Genomic DNA, 19,821 nt, shown 5'->3' on the forward strand with positions numbered 1-19,821 from the left:
TCCGGCCAGTTATTCGTTTAGAGGATGTCCCTTTCATAGGAATTCTGCGGGAGTAAGGAGGAACTAAGGGGAGGAAGTCCTCAAACTACTTCAGATTATGCAATCATTATTGTACTTGTTCAGCTTCAATACATATTAAGACAAAAATTATTACAAAAAAAATTAAAATAAAAATAACTAAAATGTAACACTTACAAGAAAAGAATAAAATAAAATAAAAATCATAAAATAAAAATTATAAAAAAAAATGGAAGAAGAAAAGAAAATAAACGAATAACTTACTCTGATGTCACTCCGAGCTCGGATTGATGCTTCTAGTATCTATATTTTCTTTTTTTTTTCAATTCAATATATTAATAATAACAAAATTATTATATATAGTCCTTAGAGAAAAATTAACGTTAATTCACTTTCTATCTTATAATTCAGTACTTCACTTTCAGGTGTTTGTGATGGTTTATACACAGCGCGGGAATTCCGACACTTTACTTATGCCGCTAAATATTTATTTCACTCATTTGATATTTCGATTATCGGTCTTTTCCATTGTTTTTCCACTTTTCTTTTTGCTCTCAATCACTGGGCATTTATCATTTATTAACGACTGAACGATTCGTCCACGATTTTAACTTATTCACGCGTTAGAGTTTAGCACGAAATGGTGTTAGATTTCTTAATTGAACTCTTTTCTTTCGCTCGCGAAAGTCTTCACCTTCTCGGATCAATGATCCTCTTCTCTTCCCCAAGATTTTCCAAATTCACTTTTAGTTCCTCTTTCTCTATTTTCACGCAAAAGCAACCCAAAAACCAATCTCCTCTTTCAACATCGAATCCAGTTCCCCCTTTTTCTTCTCGTCTCCTTTCCTTCTACGTCCTAGCGGCACCTTCCTTCTCCATGCCAACCAAAAACCACTTCCCCTAGACAAAGCCTCACTCCCGTTCTTCTACACTCACCCAGCAACATTCCCGCTGTGCTTTGTTCGTGCACCGCTTCTATTCCCGCTACATAGCCTTTCTCACTCGGCAATGTTGCGGCAACATGCGCATGCGCCTGCAGATGCGGCAAATCATTCGCCTCCTATCAAGATCAATTCGCTCGAATGCATTGAATAATGTGCAATCTGCGGCGAGCATTAAGGCAATTGCACACTATTAAATGCATTGTTTAAGCAAATTAATTAAGAAAGAGCCGAATGAAATTTCGCTCCCGTCGCGCAGCCGCGGTCACTACATACTTTTTAAATGCGTTTTTCTCGAAACTGCATGTTGAAAATCGTCTACCACCATAGCCCAAAATCTATCCAACGAAATTCTTTGAAATTTTCACGACTTATTCAGTGCATATTTTTACAATCCGCAAACTAGGATAATTGCGATTCATTCAGTAGTTTTTTTTTATTCATTGAGGAAGCCGAGAAAAAACACTAAAATTCACAAAAAAAAGGTTAACAGGGCTTCGAAAATTTAGCTTTTAATAGTTTTTAATAATCCTAGTTTGAGGACTGTAGTTAAGTCTGTACGTTAAAATGCCGTTTACTTTTTTCTTTAAGATGATTGCAGCGCCCTCTACGTGGCAGCAGAAACAGCTTTTTTTGGGGATGGGTGTATAAATTGCTCTGTAGCAATAAAGTTTCGAAATTCGCCGGTTGCTGGAACACAAATTTCTATCCATTTAGTAACTTTTTGGGACGAGCAGGGAAGGCATAAGACCCAAGTCACGGGGCGTCGCCTACCGTAGTCATTGTGAAATCTTTTTCTGGGCTATTAATTTTGCTTCCGATAGTGTTCTTTATATATAATAATAATAAGTACATTGTCCTAGATAACTCTGCCATGGTATTAACATAGTATGCTGGCCCTAGCCCAGGTAAATGACGAAGTACTTTGTACTTTCTCCAGTAAAACAAAAATAAAATGCTGAGATCAGGGAAAGCGATAAATAGAGTACAGTTGGAGCTATTCCGCTATGCTAAATCCTACCTGATCTCTCTTGGTAACAGGTCCCGCGACAGGCCGGTTAAGAAAATGTATCCAATGTCGTTAGAAACAAAATGATCGGATCGAGTAATAAGCTTCAGTCGACCCGGCAGGACGGGCCTCGGTCCTGTCAAGAAATGGGCAAGCGTTCTTGATGCATGGACGGCGTCAGGATGTAAGCAAGTTAGTCCCAACATAACAAATACGTGTCTGCACGCTAAATGTTGGCACCCTAACTGAAAAGAACGAGGAATTCGCAAGAGCCCTCCGAAAAAGGCGCATTGATATCTGTGCTCCTCAAGAAACTCGATAATCTGGTGGCAAAAGCTGCGACGCGTTCGCGTTCAACGCAGTACAAATGACTATAAACTTCTCTATTTTGCTAGCCTACACACTCAGTATGGTGTTGGCATTGCCCTCTCAGAGGGTTTCCGTGATGCCATTAAAGAAGTCGAACGATTTGATGATCGGCTGATGAAGCTCACTATTATATCAGCTGATCGCACTATTCACTTCTTCATCGCCTACGCACCACAGATAGGACGACCTGATGCCGAGAAAGATGCCTTCTGGCAACTTCTCGATGAAAAGACTTGTCACGTGTCTGACGACTATATCATCACCTTAATGGTCATGTGGGTGAAAAGGCGGACGGTAACAGGTGCCATGGGGGAAAGGGGTTCGGGGTGCGCAATAAGGGTGGCGAGCGAATAGTCGATTTTGCGGACACCCATGACCTTGTACTTATGAATACATAGTTCATCAAACGATTGTGTCTTCTTCCTACATTTTATAGTGGCGACGGTAAAATGCAAATCGACTATATTCTCATAATACGCCGACATCTTACCACCCTCACTGATTTCAAAGTCGTTCCCTATGAGACCATCGCATCTCAACATAGGCCATTGATTGCCGTCCTGCGAATTAAGCGTGAGGAAAGCACTGGCCGGCTGCGAATTAAATGGTGGGATTTGGTAAGAAGAAAGAAGAAATGATCTTACTTACGTGATTACTAACCATTACGAATGTGGAAGAATCGTGGAACCAAATGAAAGACACGATCCATAAAGCGGCCTCTGCAACCCTCAGCGTCACCACACAGGATATCGAACACTTCTGTTGCATTAATGACAAGAACGGTACTTTGCTTACCAAGCGTCTAGCCGCAGCGGATAGATGACGAGAATTTTTCGAGCAGATTTCAATTGAAGAGCTTCCACTTCCACAATCATTGCCGATATTACCAACAGTTACACCTGTCAGCGTAACTGAAGTCGAGGAGGCAATAAAACGAATGCAATCGGTGAAAGTCACAGGACCTGAAGACATCGCATCTAAGCTCTGGAAAGCGAAGAGCTGGGACCCAATACTGTGGCTCAGTGAATCCTTTAATCGGGTTATTGAGGAAGGAAGAAAACCATCGGACTGGCAAGAAACTACCTCAGTTCCAATATGGAAAAAGAAAGGTAGTCCAGCAGAATTTTCAAATTACCGCCCTATCCGGTTACTTTCTCATACCATGAAGATTTTTCAACGCATTCTTGACAAGCATACTCGGGAAATCGTTGAAATAACCGTGGATCAGGGCGGTTTTTTCAAAAACTGCGGAATCACTGACGCAATACACGTTGCGCGGTTACTCATGAAAAAACACCGTGAGAAGCATCGCCCTCCATACAATGCATTTCTGGATCTAGAGAAAGCGTTTGACCGTGTGCCAGACAAACTTATCTGGTACGCTCTACGACAACACTTACACTGCTAGAAGAACCCATGCGCTGGGTTCCTATTGCCCTACCACGATCCGAAAAGTGAAGTTTGAAGTATTCCTAACATCTAATAGCAAAAATGATTTCGAGCAACTTGTCCAGAAATGGAATGATCGCCTCATGCAACACACAAATAAAACTGCATTTTTGACTACCGATCCCCATGAAGCCAGCACAATCACTGTCAGCGGCAGTGACTTGCCTAGAACTGAGTGATTTAAATGCCTTGCGTCAAGCATATCAGCCAATGGGGAACCGTGTTATGAAATTGCTTCACGCATTAACGCAACCTGGTGTTCTTTGTCGTATCAATGAACGTTGCAAATCTAAACTTTACTGCAATGTCGTCCGTCTTGTCGCTCTCTATGGTTCTGAGTGTTGGCCGACTATAAAAGACAATCAATGGCATCTTGCGGTAATGGAAACGAAGATGTTGTGTTGGAGTAGTGGTGTGGCATGTTTTGATTATATCCGAAAAGAGAATATCCGCGAAAGATATGCGGTTGCACCAATCGTGGAAAAATTGCGGGAGAGGTGTCTTCGATGGTGTGGTTTCACGTAATTCGCGTTAACGGGAATTTACTTGTCAAGATTGGTCTGAACATCGAAATCGATGGTAAACGGCGAAATGGCCGGCCGAAACAACAGCTTGATACCCTGGGTGGGGACTTAAATGCCTCGCGATTGCATCCAGATCAGGCATTTGATAGAACCAAATGGCGAAACCGATCACGACGAGCCGACTCCGCTTGTGAACGGGACAAAGGCTGAAGAAAAAGAAGAAGAAGTACATTGTCCTAGGTAGTTTTGCTTTTGCTGGGGCAGTTGTTCATTCCCATCGAAGTAATCTTTTCGATCGACCAAAAATAAATCTTAAAATTATGAAGATGAAAGGCAACTTTTTGAAGTTCATCACTCTTGGGCTTTATTCTTTTCGGAAAATCCTAACATGTCCGATAATGCAACATGATTTCTGCACGATCAAAAACAACGAATCGAACAAGTTGACAAATGAGCCATCAATTGGTTATTTTTCAAAGAATCGCTCATGTTTCTGCAGCAATAAATTGTTTATGATTCCAAGCTGTTTACTTGCATATTTGCTCACTCCTTCCACCCATCGCACGAGCATATAAAATTTCAATAAAAGTTATAAACAAAATAATCCAGGTAAATTGCCCAAGGTAAATGGTAAATATCTACATACAAAAGTAGATTCAGATGTTATGTGTGCATCTATTGCAGGAAAGTTGCATTTGTTCGAATCAGCCGAGCCTCCGCGATTTGCATAGTGCGAGCTTTTGTAACCTTTGAAGGTCTTTCGGGCTATTTGTTAGCGCTGTCGCTGTTGCGTCTAACAATTTTCTAGCTTTCAGCTTTGCGGCTTTTCCTTAAGATGTTTTATGTTTCTTCGGAATTAGCCTGAATTCAGTTTTGAGTTGTACGCTGGCCGCGGCAGAGCTCTCGCTGTTCGTATTCAAGCGCTCCCCAATAGTGTGTTTGAAATAAACAAACCACACATGTTGGACGGATCGCAAGGAATAGCTAATATTAATGTTGTGTGTGCATAAATAGCTCCGCACGTGACTTGCAAAAGAGCATAGGTGACAGTCGCTTTTGAATAGTGCGCGGGAGACTTATTGAATTTGCAGAGTTAACACACTGTTATATGGTATGGAAGAAGTTAGTGCACGTGTGGTGATTCGGTATTATTGATAGTGACTGATGATAGCGCAATTTTATTGCAATTTGTAATATAATACATTAACATTCCATCATAAGTCATTGTTGTTCTGTATTGCGAACCTAATTGTTATCTTTTTTTGCACCCTGGAATATACCTTTCACTTACATTCATTCAATAAAGATACCTTTGGGCTAGAGTTTCGTGTTATAAGAAACCGTGTTCAGATGCTATTATCTAGGTTCGATGGTATATAATGGTTTTAATTTTGGCGCCCAATGTGGGTTACTTTCTGTGGTAGTACTACTGAAGTGCTTCCTTAGCGGGCAATTAATACTCCAGTAAATTTGAGGAACACATTGAAAGACATTCAAAATGCAACAAATCTGTATTATTACAACGTAATTGATTGTCTTAAGTAGTCCTTATCTCATACCCTGACGTCGACAATTTCTTGAGAAAGTAAAGCACCTTTGCTGAGGTATAATACCTACATTAGCCTTCTTTTGATTGGTAAACTTGCAATGAACGGAAGAAATCCCTAATAGTTTATATGCAGTTTGATCACTGACCGGCTTTTCTGCTAAGCAAGTTGGTAATATTTTTTTCTGTAGTTCCGTGAATCAAAGGACTTTCACCTTTTAGGTCTGTTTTCCGATATGTGGATATTTATGTGGGAAATTTTGATGTGAAGTTTGATAGCATCTGTAATAGTAAGGTGAATTTTTCGACATCTTAAAGGATGATAGATTCATACATGAATTTTATAAGGTCAGATGCATGTACTACCCTGCATAATTGCGGGATAAGTACCCTGTACGGTATCAAAACTCGTCTTTGTTGGTTATAACTAGTTCTTTTCCAATGTCGTTTTAACCACATATTACTGGCAAATACTAGTTTGTACACCTATAGATTAAAAGTTTATTGGAACCCAGATGTTGGAATCAAAAAAAGGACGCGTTTAGCCTTCTGTAATCCCCATAGGGTCGCCATTCGCCGTTTGGCTTAGGGACCATATGGAGTGGGGAAGACCAACAGCTGTCCGAAGCTCTGCAGATACCCGGTGGCATAAGTAGTTTAAACTCTTTCCGTGCAATAGCTAGCTTCTGGGGTGGTAATGGGTGCACTTTCGAGAAGATAGGGGAACCAGTACTGTTAATGTGGTGCTGCACATTGCGCTTCACTGGTTTAGAGAGACTACATTCGGTAGTAATCTGGTTGAACTTTTCGAGAGGTGCCCGAAGACGAGAGTCGGTAATGTCTTCTAAAAGTACGGAAAGATTGTTACTTGAGTGAGATGCCATTTGGCCCGACGAATTAAGGTTGGTCGTGTGATCTATAAGAGATTTGTATTGTAAGTCTACTAGTAACCCATAGTGACACAGCCTAGTATGGGGAAGCTGACACCCGCCAGGATGAATCGCCATGAAAATGTCCTACGCAAGCCAAGACTCACGTCCACTTGCCTATACCCGCATGTGTTAATTCGGTAGGAATTTGCTGCCGCCAGTTTCAATGATTGCGGAAAAAGCCGATAATGCCGGGGTACGGGAAGAACCGAAACCTCCGCATTAGTATCTACGAGATAGCTGCGCCTGCTGAGAGGGTCGTAAATTGTTAGGCGACGTGGCGCTGCGTTCTGGGTGGCCGTCCCCATGACCCCCTGTGGATCTAGTTTTTTGAGGTAGGCGCGAAATTACACGGGATCGTATATTTGGTGGCTTTTTCGCCGAATCTGCGATGGTACCAATAAATATTTCGGTCCGTAGGTTGCCCTGACGGTCCGATTGCCCTTTTCGAGCTCGCTCGCTACCTGCCGCCCGAAGGCTGAGCGTCCAGCGTCGCCCGCATTTCAGCCATACTGGCTGCCAAGGCGGTAATCTCGCGCTTTAAATCGATAATTTCGTCCGACCAGCTTAGCTGACTCACTTACCGACAGGCATTTGATCAACTCGATCTTCAGAAGAGTGTAAGAGGCCGACTTTACTACATCGGCCACCAGTAAGATGGACTCCTTATCCAGGCCGACAATCACGTAGTTGAACCGGGAACCCGTTATTCGGGACATTCGGAAATGTGCCTCCAGATGGACGAACCACAGCTCCGGATTCCGTCGCCAAAATGGAGGAACGCGGACAGCGAGGGCGGTCACATGAGAGTCAGATGGACGTGCCGCGTCTTGATTGTCAAACGACATAACTAAAGCTAATGCTACGACGCGAGTTTTCTGTCGAAGACGCGGCGATATCGAATTCTGCGAACTACGGCAGACCGTACCCACAAATGCGCGCGCGAGTGAAACGCAGGCAAAATGTATAAAATTATTTCTAAAAATAAATTATAAATTATTTCTAAAAATAAATTACAAATTATTTCTAAAAATAAATTATAAATTATTTCTAAAAATAACAAAGTAATGATAACAAATAATAGAATAAAAAAAATTAAATTTTTTCCTTTTGGTGGCGACGTCGTCGAAGTCAGTTGATTTTTGAGTTTGTTTCGCCGAACTGGCGGCAGTCGATTTGCTGTGAACTTGGTGTAAGCAGACTAGCTGGGATTGGTGGAAGAGTCTGAACTTTGAACTGGCTATTGTTATTTGTTTGGACAAAATGGCCGGAACTTGAAGTAGTGATGCTCGATGAACTGGGCGCCGAAAGAGCAGGCGTTCTTGAGGGGAAGAGACTTAATGTTGAAGACTTAACGTTGTTCTTTCCATCTGGCTAATAGGATGCCTACAAATTGGCTTGGCAAAATTTTCAAAGATATTGTTTCCAATTTCAGATGGTGAGAAAAGCGTCATTTGTTTGAAATTGGTGCTGGTTCTTGATTCAATATAGTTTCAGCAACGGTTGGAATGACATTAATTTCTGGAAGTGTGGTCTCTTCTGAAGGATTGTGGGCCAGATATGTAGTATCTGGAATCTGCATCGCTGGATTGGTTTTGTAGTTCGGGGTCACCAATTGTAGTTCTACCTTGTTAGGTAAAGCCACACATCACTTTGAGAGACTTTATTCGGAATACTGGAGAGAACTAGACATTGTGCTTCAGTGAGTGGTGATGTTAAAATACCAGAAAATAAATTTCGAATGTTGTTAACCCCGCTGCGCCACAGAACGAACGAGTTGTTAGTGGGTAAATCGTATATATTGTACGCCTCGTTGGTGCGATACTCCAATTGGATCTGTGACTTGACGCGTGCTAAAACAATTCATTCAAGACCGTAACGGTACACTAGCGGGCTGCGGTACACTGTAGGAGACCATGTGGTGAACTTTGCGCTCGCCCGTGATTATCGCCTTGATTTGACTCAAGGGCTTATTCATAGCTGAGTCGACCGGTATACGACATCCAGTCACATCCTTCTACCAACAGTAAGATTTGTACCGTGATCTTTCCGGTAGCAGTGTAACGTTTTAACCATTGAACCATCCGGACACATTCGATTTAAAAGAGATCCAAGCAATCCTAGTTCACGGCGACACCACAACGGTCAATTTAACCATATGAAGAGAGATCCTTTGATACTCTGCTTATGTCCCCTACGATAAGGATGGATTTCCCAGTGGAGTATTCGTAGCAGTCACCAAATATGCTAACAGAGTGAAGACATGAGGATCACATCAGTATGAGGGAATCCAGATTATTAGAATATCTTTTTTTTTGTTTTTATATGAAGGGGTAAAAATTTTAGAAGCGCATGTTTGCTCCAGCTTAGCCACGCGAGCGTCGGAGCTAGAACCACTCCTAGTCTTTCCAGCCGTAATGTTGTGGAACTACCATTTATGCATTACTTCGGGTGATGGGTTGTGCACTCGTGCTTCCGCTTCTTTCTGCTACCCTCCTTCTTTCTTCCTTCACCGGCGGACAATTGCGGAAGAAACTGCAAGTCAGTTTATTTCAACCGCAGCATCTCTACAACTACATCCTCCAAGTCCAGCTCCTTCCCAGTGCTTGATTAAAATTCTTTCTTTCCATTGCGAACCTTGGGCAGTGAAACATCACATGTTCTGAATCCGCCGTTATGGTACCGCTTCCAGGACAATCTGCCGAATCGTCCAACCTAAACCGATGTAGATACTGCCTATAACAACTACTATGTCCTGTGATGAAATGTCAGGGTCGCCAGTAGCCATATCGCCTCATCTGATGTGGTTCTAAAAATGCTGCAAACCCTCAAGTCGCAACTCATCTGCTTCATTTTGTGAGAGTTCGCAAGCGCCTCCTCTCATATAGGTGACACGTAAAGCTCGTGTTTGATAGCCAGCTTAGGGACGACTGTATGTTCACCGGTTCCTTATTAGGACCGCTTCTCTCATCAGTTCAGGTCAGTCCGGCTTTTTCTAGTCAGAATTTTGCGGTTCTTACCGTCTCGGTTTTGTAGTTCTCCATATCCTCTGTGTGCTTTGCGTAACACCCACAGCTTGGTTATCCGCAAAACAGACAATCGTAGCCTTGTCTGGTACGTGAAGAACAGCACCCCATTATACATGACATTTCACAGTTGGGGATCCAGCACTGTTCCCCGTGGTACCCCGGTAAACACGACATACTCCTTGGGGAGCCCATCCGTCGCGTGCCAGAGAGCCTTCTTTGAGAAGTAATTCTCGAGTTGGCTCGCAAAACATCCAGGGACACATATGTCGGGCAATATTCCTTTAATTCGGTTCCAGCTGGCGAATTTGAATTCTTTTTTTACATTCAATGCCAACACGGTTCAGCAGCCGATAGAATCCAGCGCGGCTTTTGTTCGATTCATCCCCATGCTTGTTGCCGCTTTCTAAGATGGGAAGTAGTATGTTGTAGATGGTTATCTCCATCATTTTCCCAATTATATGCAACAGGCAGATTGGGCAACTCCTCCCTGGTTACTGGAGGGATCACAAATTCGTTCAGCTGGACCATTGTTTACCTTCTTAGGAGAAAGAGAAAGGAACAGAGTGGCAACAGTGTTTTTCAAAAGTCGTGGCGAGGCGAACCCCGAGGGTTTATTTATTTGTTTGAAGCAGTCCTCCATGTTCATCCAAATGGCATCTTTTAGGTGGAGCAGTTGTTTGTGAGTCGCTACCGGGCTTTCCCTTAAACCTCTGCTCGGAAATATTCAGCTCCGATTTCATTGTTGCACCAATAGTTGCCTACTGGGGAATAGTGGCCTTCTGGGCATAGTAGCATTACATGCTTTCGTCTTACATTGAGTAATTTGGGTGACCTTTACTTTGGTCATACCATCAACGGATATATCAGGCCTTAGCGCCATGGAAAATGTACCCTCCACTAAAGTTTTCGCCGTCTACCCGGATGAGGTCGATTCGGTGGTCACTATGTATATAGTCCTCACTGATTGGCAAAGTAATTATACTGTTTAAAGTGGGCATCACGCATGTCAGCTCCATTACAGACTCCAGTCCCCTTCTTCCGAAACGTATGTATGTAACGTTCACATTTGCAAGTACCACATCTAGCTCCGCGAATGTTTCGGGCAGAACACATCTTCTCAAATTCGTTGTCCTGCTACCCATTCAAGAGCCCACGTGTTGAAATTTCCTGCTATCCTCCCAGGTGTAGAACCACGCGCTCAGCATCTGCTCATACTTGGCAAGTGTAGCGCTGGGTGGATGATAGTAACTATATACATATGTGAATTTCTTTCATTTTTGCTTTGATGAATTCATCCTCCGGATGCTCCATTATTCCCTGGATGACTTGTTCTTTGTAAGCCCATAACGTTGCTTGGCCCGTTTGGACATTAACGCAAATACCACCAAGATGATTTCGATATGACTCGTGAGTTATGACCACATCAATGTCTCAGTCGTTGATGTTGGTTTATATCAGCCTCATCGGTGGTTGACGATTTAGGTTCTTTTGTATTCCGGGGACCTGCTGCCTGCCTGCAATGAGCCGATGCGTCACAACCTCTTTCTCTTTGCATTGTAAGTAATTAGGATTATCTCCACAGTTCTTGCTGATATGGCCTTTCGCCCCGTATCTCCTGCATTGTTTCAAGCTGTCATTCGAACTGGCCGAAGCCAAGTTGATAGGTTTACCGGAACTACTGCTGCCTTGTCTGATGTAGTCCCAAAAGCCCTGAGAGCCAATAAGTAGTAAACCAAATCTATATTCTCTCGGTTTCGCGAGCTTGTATCAGTATGCAGTATCATTGTTCACTATGCTTGCGCGTAATTGTTGCTGGTTCGATGAAATGTGCTTCAGCTCCATCCTGGCTACCCGGGAAACTCACATTTCTCCTAGACTGTAGAGCAGTCGCAGCTGCTTCAAAGTGGTCCGAATTAATGTGATCAATGCAGAAGAATCCAGAGCGAAATTCAACTTGTTCTTTGCCTATCAAGTTTTTGAGGTCTCCATCCATGCGTCCAGAATAAGAAGCATATAAAAAACTTCTGCCATTATCGTACTCAAGACGAATGCCTTTTTTCCCTATCTTAACGACCATTCCATCTTCTTCTTATTGGGAGTGATCTAAAATTTTCAGGATTTATGGATGAGTGGAAGAAGCAGCTATGCAGGGATAGCAGGAGCAGCCAATAACATTTCCGCGAGGAGCCTAGTAGCTTTGCCCTACCTGAGTGCACTGCTGACCGAGATGATTTCACTTTTAGATTTGGAGGAGCAGTCCATATTCGCATTTTATGATGTCTAGGAATTTGGTTATTTTCAGTTACGCTGCTCCCAGGCAGATTTGAGGCAGCGTCTGATAATTTGCCTTTGCTGTGAACGAAACTGCAAGTCGCCTCTTTTGCTGTTAGAGTTCCGTGTTTAATTCAATTGAGTGCCACTACGAGTATCAAGAGAAAGATCTAATTTCCGTTTTCGACAAACAAATCGCATCGAGTGCTACAAGCTACATAAAAAGATTTATTACACTTATCATTGGAACCATAAATCTGAACAGCGCTCGATAATCCGTCCTTCCGCTTATTACGTTACATGTAATAAAATTACAATATTCAATTATGGTCCTGTAGGTCACACGAGACACTACCTTATAAACCAGTGGTAATCTAGTTACTAGCCCTCTTTGCAGAATCGATTTAACGAGGCTATTGTGTGGCGTCCCGGAAAGCGGCGAAAGCCACAATTTAACTATCACCCATCTACGGGTTGATGTCATAACAATGCACAATCCGTCCCACTGTAGTGGCAGTTTCAATTCATAAATTTGTTTTATTAATTTAAATTGAGTGAAGTAAATTTTATTAACTTTATTTGAAGCTCATCTGGACCGGCATGGCTGAATGGTCTTTGAATGTTTTTGTAGATCGCATGCCAGTTGGTGCGAACGCATTGTCCGGTTACCATTAGATGAATTTAGCTGCATCTAGTTTCGCGAGGTTTGCTTGGAAACCTTCCGTGATTCAGTCGGTGGTCTTTTGTTGCGTGATTTTGTTGATAATAACTTCTTTATTTGCTACGAGCCCGGGATAACGTGCAATAGGTAACGTTTTGTAACGTATCATGTTAGCTGTTATCTAATAGTGAGGTTGGATGTTCATCAAGTTTAATATCTAAAAGCAAAATAAATTGCCGGGAATGATTGCTTTCAACGCAAAAGAAAATAATGAGCCCGAAATCCTATGATCATTTATTGTCTCACAATTGTAAACGTGAAGAGTTAGAAATAAAAAGCTGTTTTGAAAAATTTTCAAGTCACATAACAAAATATTCTAAAAGATACACTTCCGACAGTGCTCTTCTAACTAATTTGATCATATCCTTGTGATTTTTTGACCTCTGAAGCGTAATCCATTCATTCAAAAACTTAGATAACTTCACATGCACTAAGCTCTAAAGTTTAAAATTACTTCGCCCTTAAATCAGTATCTAGTCGTTTCTAGCCAATATAATGCCAAGTGCAATAATCTGAATCTTTTATTTTTATGATCCCCGTGAAAGCAATTAAAAAATTTATATTCAGTCTGGTAAAATATGACAGTCATTCATGCATTGAATGTAATTGTGGACATTTAAACAATTTTAAAGTTAAAACATTGTAATTTGCGTCATTATATATAATACATACATATTAATAAATTTATCACATAACAGGGTTCGATGATCCGCGGCCTATCCCAAGTGGAATCCAGAACTGAATATTAATGTGAAGTGCACAAACAATGCTATAACGCTCCTGGAAACAATCAGTACGAATTATCGATAGAACACTACCAAATTCGAATAAACTAAAACACGAAAGTAAATTCTTGTGAAGTGTTAAGTGATAATAATCGAAATGGATAACTTCAATTTAATGAAATCTGAAATTCTTGCTGAATTAAGCCATGCAGATGGGAACCTGAGTTGCTGTTTTCAACGTAAACGGTCTAATGTAGTAAGTATTGCTTTCTAATTTATTTCAATTTCTTATTTTTTTTCCGATTATATATTTTTTTATCGATTTTTTTGTTTTTTATTATCTTCTTACCATAAATTCTGAAAGGGAAAGTAGAAAGAGGAGAGGGTAACAAAGCTAAATTGAGCTTACTAAGAAAGCAAATACTATATATTTTTTAACCACATATTTATCTGAGTGTAATTACGCGGTATTTCCAACGATTAAATTATTTGAAATAATAAAAACTTGTTTATCCTATTCGCTAGTATTGGTTTATATTTTGCAAAAACCGATATTTCGGGAACCACTTGTTCCCTTCATCTGTCACCGAAATATCGGTATTTACAAAATATAAATCAACACTAGCGAATAGGAAAAATTCCATTGTTTTTAAGTTTTTAAGGTTTTGTGTCAAACAAAACCTTATTAAAATCGATTTACTGTCTGTTTGTCTGTCTGTCTGTTTGTTTGTCGCACGTATTTTTCTCCAAAACGGCTAAACTGATCCGATCGAAATTTGGTGGACAGATGGGAACTTTGAAATCCCACGTATACAGCGTGTGGTATAAATTTAGGTTGAGTTTAGTATATGCAAAGGGGGGACTCAAAAAATTGTTTTCACCGGATATAGTCGGATAGGGTATAAAATGAAAAGTCCTCGATTAGTACTTTCCGTGAGTGAGGAGTCAATATGTACGCACTTAAAGTGAGACAGGATTCATCTCCGGAAACTATCCAACCTAAAAATCCGAAAAAAATTAGGGTGGTGCGCCTACATGAAATCTAGGCCTCAAAATATGTCCCATTCCGATATCTGCTCAAATAAACTTATTGATAGTATATTACCAACTTTTAGAATTTGCTATAAAACCCCCCTTAAATTCATCGTAGGACTTCCAAATTTTGTACCATATAGGACAATATTTCGTTTGCGCGTGCTAGATTTCATGGAAATCTGACTATTAACGCCAAAGTTATAGCAGTTTAAACTTAGCAATTTCGTGCGAATCAACTGCTTTCAAAGCCATGCAAATAAGATGCTGACGTCATAATTAACGAGAATAATTGACATTCGAGTGAAATATGAAAGTCGTGCAGCCCTTTTTAAGGTTTTGTGTAAAACACTTCTGTGAAATCTAATCTTCGAGAGATGTCCCATTCCGGTATCTGCTCAAATTAATTTACTAATAGTACATTTTCAATTAGAAATTGACTAAAAATCTCCTCTTAAGTTTATCCTAGGTGTACTAATACAGGACATAGAGGACAGCCTCGTGCATACACATGCGAAGTTTCATGAAAATCCAACTATTATTGGGAAAGTTATAGCAGTTCAAACTTATCAATTTCGCGGGAATTAACTGCTTCCAAAGCCATACAAATGAGATGCTGACGTCATAATTAACGAGAATTATTGACATTCGAGTGAAATATTAAAATTACATTCAAGAAGAATCTAATTCTCCCCAGCCTTTTTAAGGTTTTGTGTGAAACAAAACCTTATTAGAATCGATTCGATGTCTGTCTGTCCGTCTGTCTGTCTGTCTGTCTGTCTGTCTGTCTGTCTGTCTGTCTGTCTGTCTGTCTGTCCGTCTGTCTGTCTGTCTGTCTGTCTGTCTGTCACAGCCGATTTATTCGGAAACGGCTGGACCGATTGTCACGAAAATTGGTAAAAGTATGTGATCTGCCGTTCCCTTTACATGCAGCAATTGGCGCCGTTTTGTGTTAAGTTTAAGGGGGGGCTCCCCATACATGTGAAAGGAGGCTGCAAAATTTTTTTTTACAGAATGTAGCCATGTGGGGTATCAAATTAAAGGTCTCAATTAGTACTTTTCGAAACTGGTTCAATATTTGAAATTGGGTGAAACACAGGGGAGTGAGGGCTCAAAATATGACCATCAAAAAGTGTAACAGGTCTCGTTCTCAGAACCTATCCAACCGAAAAATCTGAAAAAAATCACAGTAGTGCATCTCTACGAAATCTAGGCCTTAAAATATATCCGGTTCCGATATCTGCACAAATAAAGTTAATAATAGTATATTTCTACATTTTAGAAATTTACCCGGCACCCCCCTTATGTTCATCCCAGAAGTACAAAAATTAGCATAGGTGTAATGAAGAGCATGGCGCACAATTTGGTCAAGTTTGAAGAAAATCTAGCCGTTATTAACAAAGTTATAGGGGGTAAAACTTTACAATTTTTTGTGAATTTCGTGCATTCTACAACCTGCATGACGTCATCATCAGACATCAATTCGTCAATACCACAACGAAGTAAGTTCGTATGGATTGGGTGGAAAAGGATTATTTTGTTTTAGTTTTTTAGTCATTTGTATATAAATATCAATTATTCCAACGAGACATGTGTGTATGTAGGTATATAGTATATGCGTGCTAATGGACTTTGCGGGTAGTGCCTAATTCAGATAGATATAAGAAGTAAATCGGAAATATGGGTACGATCAATTCATATATGTGTACAGTATTCGGAAATAGGCAGTTTGTTTGTTTAGGGTGTGCGTAATATCTACGGCTGTAATATGTAGGTATGTCTCGTAGTTTGGAGAAATATCAAGGGGTATGTTGGATTTGTAGCTATATACGGATAAAATGTGCGTTGAAATTTCATAGATATTATAATATGAACACAAAACCTTTATACCCGAAGTGCGAGCTTCCGGTATTCCGACTTGTTTATATTTGATGTAGGTTACATTCTTTGCATTTGCTAATCATATTAAACTCAGAGTGTGAAGTGTGTGAGGTTGACTATTATCAATACAGGGGTTTCCACCAAATGATTTATTTAAGTCGCTTTCTAAAAAGTAGAGGGCAATGGAATTTTTAGCTATGTGACACGGAGCTGTCGTGCACTTGTCGCTCCTCACATCTTTTTCTTTTTCTTCAGCCTTTGTCCTGTTCACAAGCGGGGTCAGATTGTCGTTATCAGTTTCGTAATTTTTTTTCCTCAAATGCCTGATCAGGATGTAATCGCGAGGCCTTGAAATTCCCATCCAGCGTATCAAGCCACCGTTGTTTCGACCGGCTTTTTGGTTGCTTACCATTAACTTCGATGTTCAGACAATATCGGTAAGTGAATTTTCGTTAGCGTGAATTACGTGATCACACCATCGAAAACACCTCTCTCGCAGTTTTTCCATGATCGGTGCAAACCCATATCGATCGCGGATATTCTCATTTCAGACGTGATCAAAACGTGTCACGCTACCAGTGCAATGCAACATTATCGTCCCTATTACCGCAAGACGTCGTTCATTGTTTTTTATAGTCGGCCAACACTCAGAAATATAGAGTTGTCGAATGCTACTTCATCCAGGTTGCGTCAATGCGTGAAGCAATTTCATCACGCAGTTCTCCATTGACTGATAGTATTGACCCGAGATATTTAAATCGCTGAGTTCTGCCAATGGTAGTAACCTGCAATTTGAATTTCAATTTCAAAACGCAGTTCTCCATTCGCTGATAACATTAACCCCAGATATTTAATTCGCTCAGTTCTGGGCAGGTTATTGAAGCTGGCAGCACTGAGCAATTTAAATATCTGGAGTCAATGCTGTCAGCCAATGAAGAACTGCGTTATGCTTCTCACATAGGGAAGCACAACACCTTTTATACCTGAAGCGTCAAGTTTTCGGTTACTTGTTATTATTTCAACTCACATATTTATTTTACTGTATCGTTCTGGAGTATAAAGTCAAAATAAGTTTCCAAATCAAAGCTTAGATGTAATTTAGGATGTAAAATGATGGTGTGTCTACATGAAGTTTTTTTTGTGTTCTTAAGCGTCCAGGACCGAACAATATTAAAATAAATTAAAGTATAATTAAAATCCTGGATAACCTGGGGCTTCAAAGTATGTCTACATTGTGGGTAATCGGCGACGTTGATTTGGGTGTTTCTTTGAGAAAAAAGCAGCAAATCCTACTTCAAATTAAGACCGAATAATGCCTCCATTTCACGATTACAGCATCAATTTCGCATTGATTGTCATGAAGCAACTGGTAATAATTATCTCATCTGTCAAATGCACTCGGTTAAAGAGATCTAGCGAAGCTTGGGTATGTCTCCAACCACTTTGCGTTAGCGGCATCGCCGAGAAAGTGTGTCTGCCAGATCTTCATTTTGACAATAACCAGTTTGCTGCATTTTGCGTATTATTAGCGAATATGACATCCTGATTTCGAAATCCGACGAATATGGCATCGAACAATTTTTTCTTTTCGGGAACCATCAGAGTCGTCGGATGTCCTCTTCTGAGTGATTCCGAAGGAGTCAAGCAATCACCAGCGTAGTCTCACAAAAGGGAGGCTTGCGTTTGAGGAGACAAATACATTTCTATGTATCGACCTTGAAATCCCGAATCAGAGGACCTGACAATGAAAAAGAAAAATACGTCCAGGAAAAGTCATTACAATATGATACATTTCAAAGTGGTAATAATAATGTATAATTGGTCTCTAACGAGTTTTTCCAGCCAATTAGCTTCGCTGAGGGTAGAAAAAATCAGTGCTCTTCTAGTTTAGATAATGTTTTAATTATTGTGGCAATGAAATCACCAGCTCCCACGTTTATCAGTGGGTTTTTGATTTCGGTCTTCTTGCTTCTGCCTAACGCAAAACCCTATTAAAATCATTTAACGGTCAGTCCGTTTGTCAGCGTGCCATAAGGAGCACGTTCGGAAACGGTGGGAATCTATTGTATTGAAATTTGATGAGGGTGTCGGAATTACGAAGTGATACGTAGGGAGTATAGTGAATTTGGGTTGTATCTCTGATCCATATGAAACTGAGATGTATATTTTCAAGGTTTTATGTAAAACAAACAAAATATTAAAATCGGTTTATTGTTATTTGTCTGAGGTTCTGTCGCAAGCAGTTTTATCCAAAACAGTGGACATATGGGAACTATAAATAATTCCATGCGATGCGCTTAGCTGAAATCTAGGCCTCCCATTCCGATAGCTACTCAAATAAACCAATATTTTGAAATTGGCCGCAAAAGCTTATCCTAGGAGTACCAAATTATTCTAGGAGTACCAAATTATTCTAGGAGTACCAAATTATTCTAGGAGTACCAAATTTCGGGGCAGAATAAAGGGGTTTGCATGGGAATCCGACTATTAAAATCAAAGTTATTACAGTTCAAACTTATCAATTTTTTGGCATACAAGTGAAATTCTATAGTCCCATATATGAAGAAGGGGCTATTATTAGAGCGACATATGAAGGCTCAAAATATTACGTGCTACAATCTGAGAGGAGTTTGAGGTCCAAAGCGGAATGCGTCAGGGATGCATCTTGATACCGATATTGTTTATTCTTGTTATCGCTGACGTTCTTCATGCTGCCCTATGCAGAGGATGTGGAGGAATTCGATGGCTTATGACATCTCTCTCTCTGAACAAACCCCAGGTTTACAGTCTGACGAGTCCTCCTCCTTACCCTATGTGCATGAATGGGCAGGGCATCGAGGGTGTTTATCAAATAGTATATCTAGGAAGCGTGGTTTCTGTTGGCGCTGGCGCTGAACTGAATGTTGTCTAATACGTTACCAACGCTAGATTATCTGCGGTTAGCTGCAAACTAGAAATTGGTTGAAACTATATCTTAAAGTACCTCACTCCCAATTTTTAATATTTTACAACTCAGAGAAAACGACTTATTTTGGATAATTAAACTTTAAAATGATAAGTGCATGTGAATTTATGAATTATATATTTTCCAAAGAAGGTAGATAAAACCACCCAACCCTTTGTAAATAAATCCAAAATTGTGTCTATAGACAGCCGCGAATCAATGTTTAAGTGGTCTAAAGAATTTGTTACGCATCCACGCTGGGTGACAATAGCAATGTGTCGGGACGCAAGGTGAAGGCGGTAATTCTCCCGATCCCGGCGTTTTCTGGAGGGACTGGAATTGAAGAGGATGGATAATTCTCTTCCTGTGCTCCGATTTTCTTTCTATGGCCCTGCTTGTCGTGATCTACATTATTTATTTAGACTGCACTGCT

At 40.6% G+C, this 19,821-nt stretch overlaps 1 protein-coding gene across 4 annotated transcripts in view; it reads left to right on the forward strand.

Moving 5' to 3' along the window:
- The first annotated feature begins 5,173 nt into the window (after positions 1 to 5,173).
- The window catches only part of LOC119661256 (progestin and adipoQ receptor family member 3), a 116,925-nt gene continuing 102,277 nt past the window's right edge, over positions 5,174 to 19,821 (forward strand). For 2 of the 4 annotated variants that reach the window (XM_038070502.1, XM_038070505.1), the window contains exons 1-2: positions 5,174 to 5,421; positions 13,505 to 13,787. In XM_038070502.1, coding sequence (XP_037926430.1) covers positions 13,689 to 13,787 — 99 coding nt within the window. In that variant the 5' untranslated portion in view covers positions 5,174 to 5,421; positions 13,505 to 13,688. Of the gene's footprint in view, positions 5,433 to 12,727; positions 12,894 to 13,504; positions 13,788 to 19,821 lie in introns of those variants that run through there. The other 2 variants (XM_038070504.1, XM_038070503.1) reach the window with 2 other exon arrangements.

Source organism: Hermetia illucens, chromosome 1, assembly GCF_905115235.1.
Source record: "Hermetia illucens chromosome 1, iHerIll2.2.curated.20191125, whole genome shotgun sequence".
NCBI lineage: Eukaryota > Metazoa > Arthropoda > Insecta > Diptera > Stratiomyidae > Hermetia > Hermetia illucens.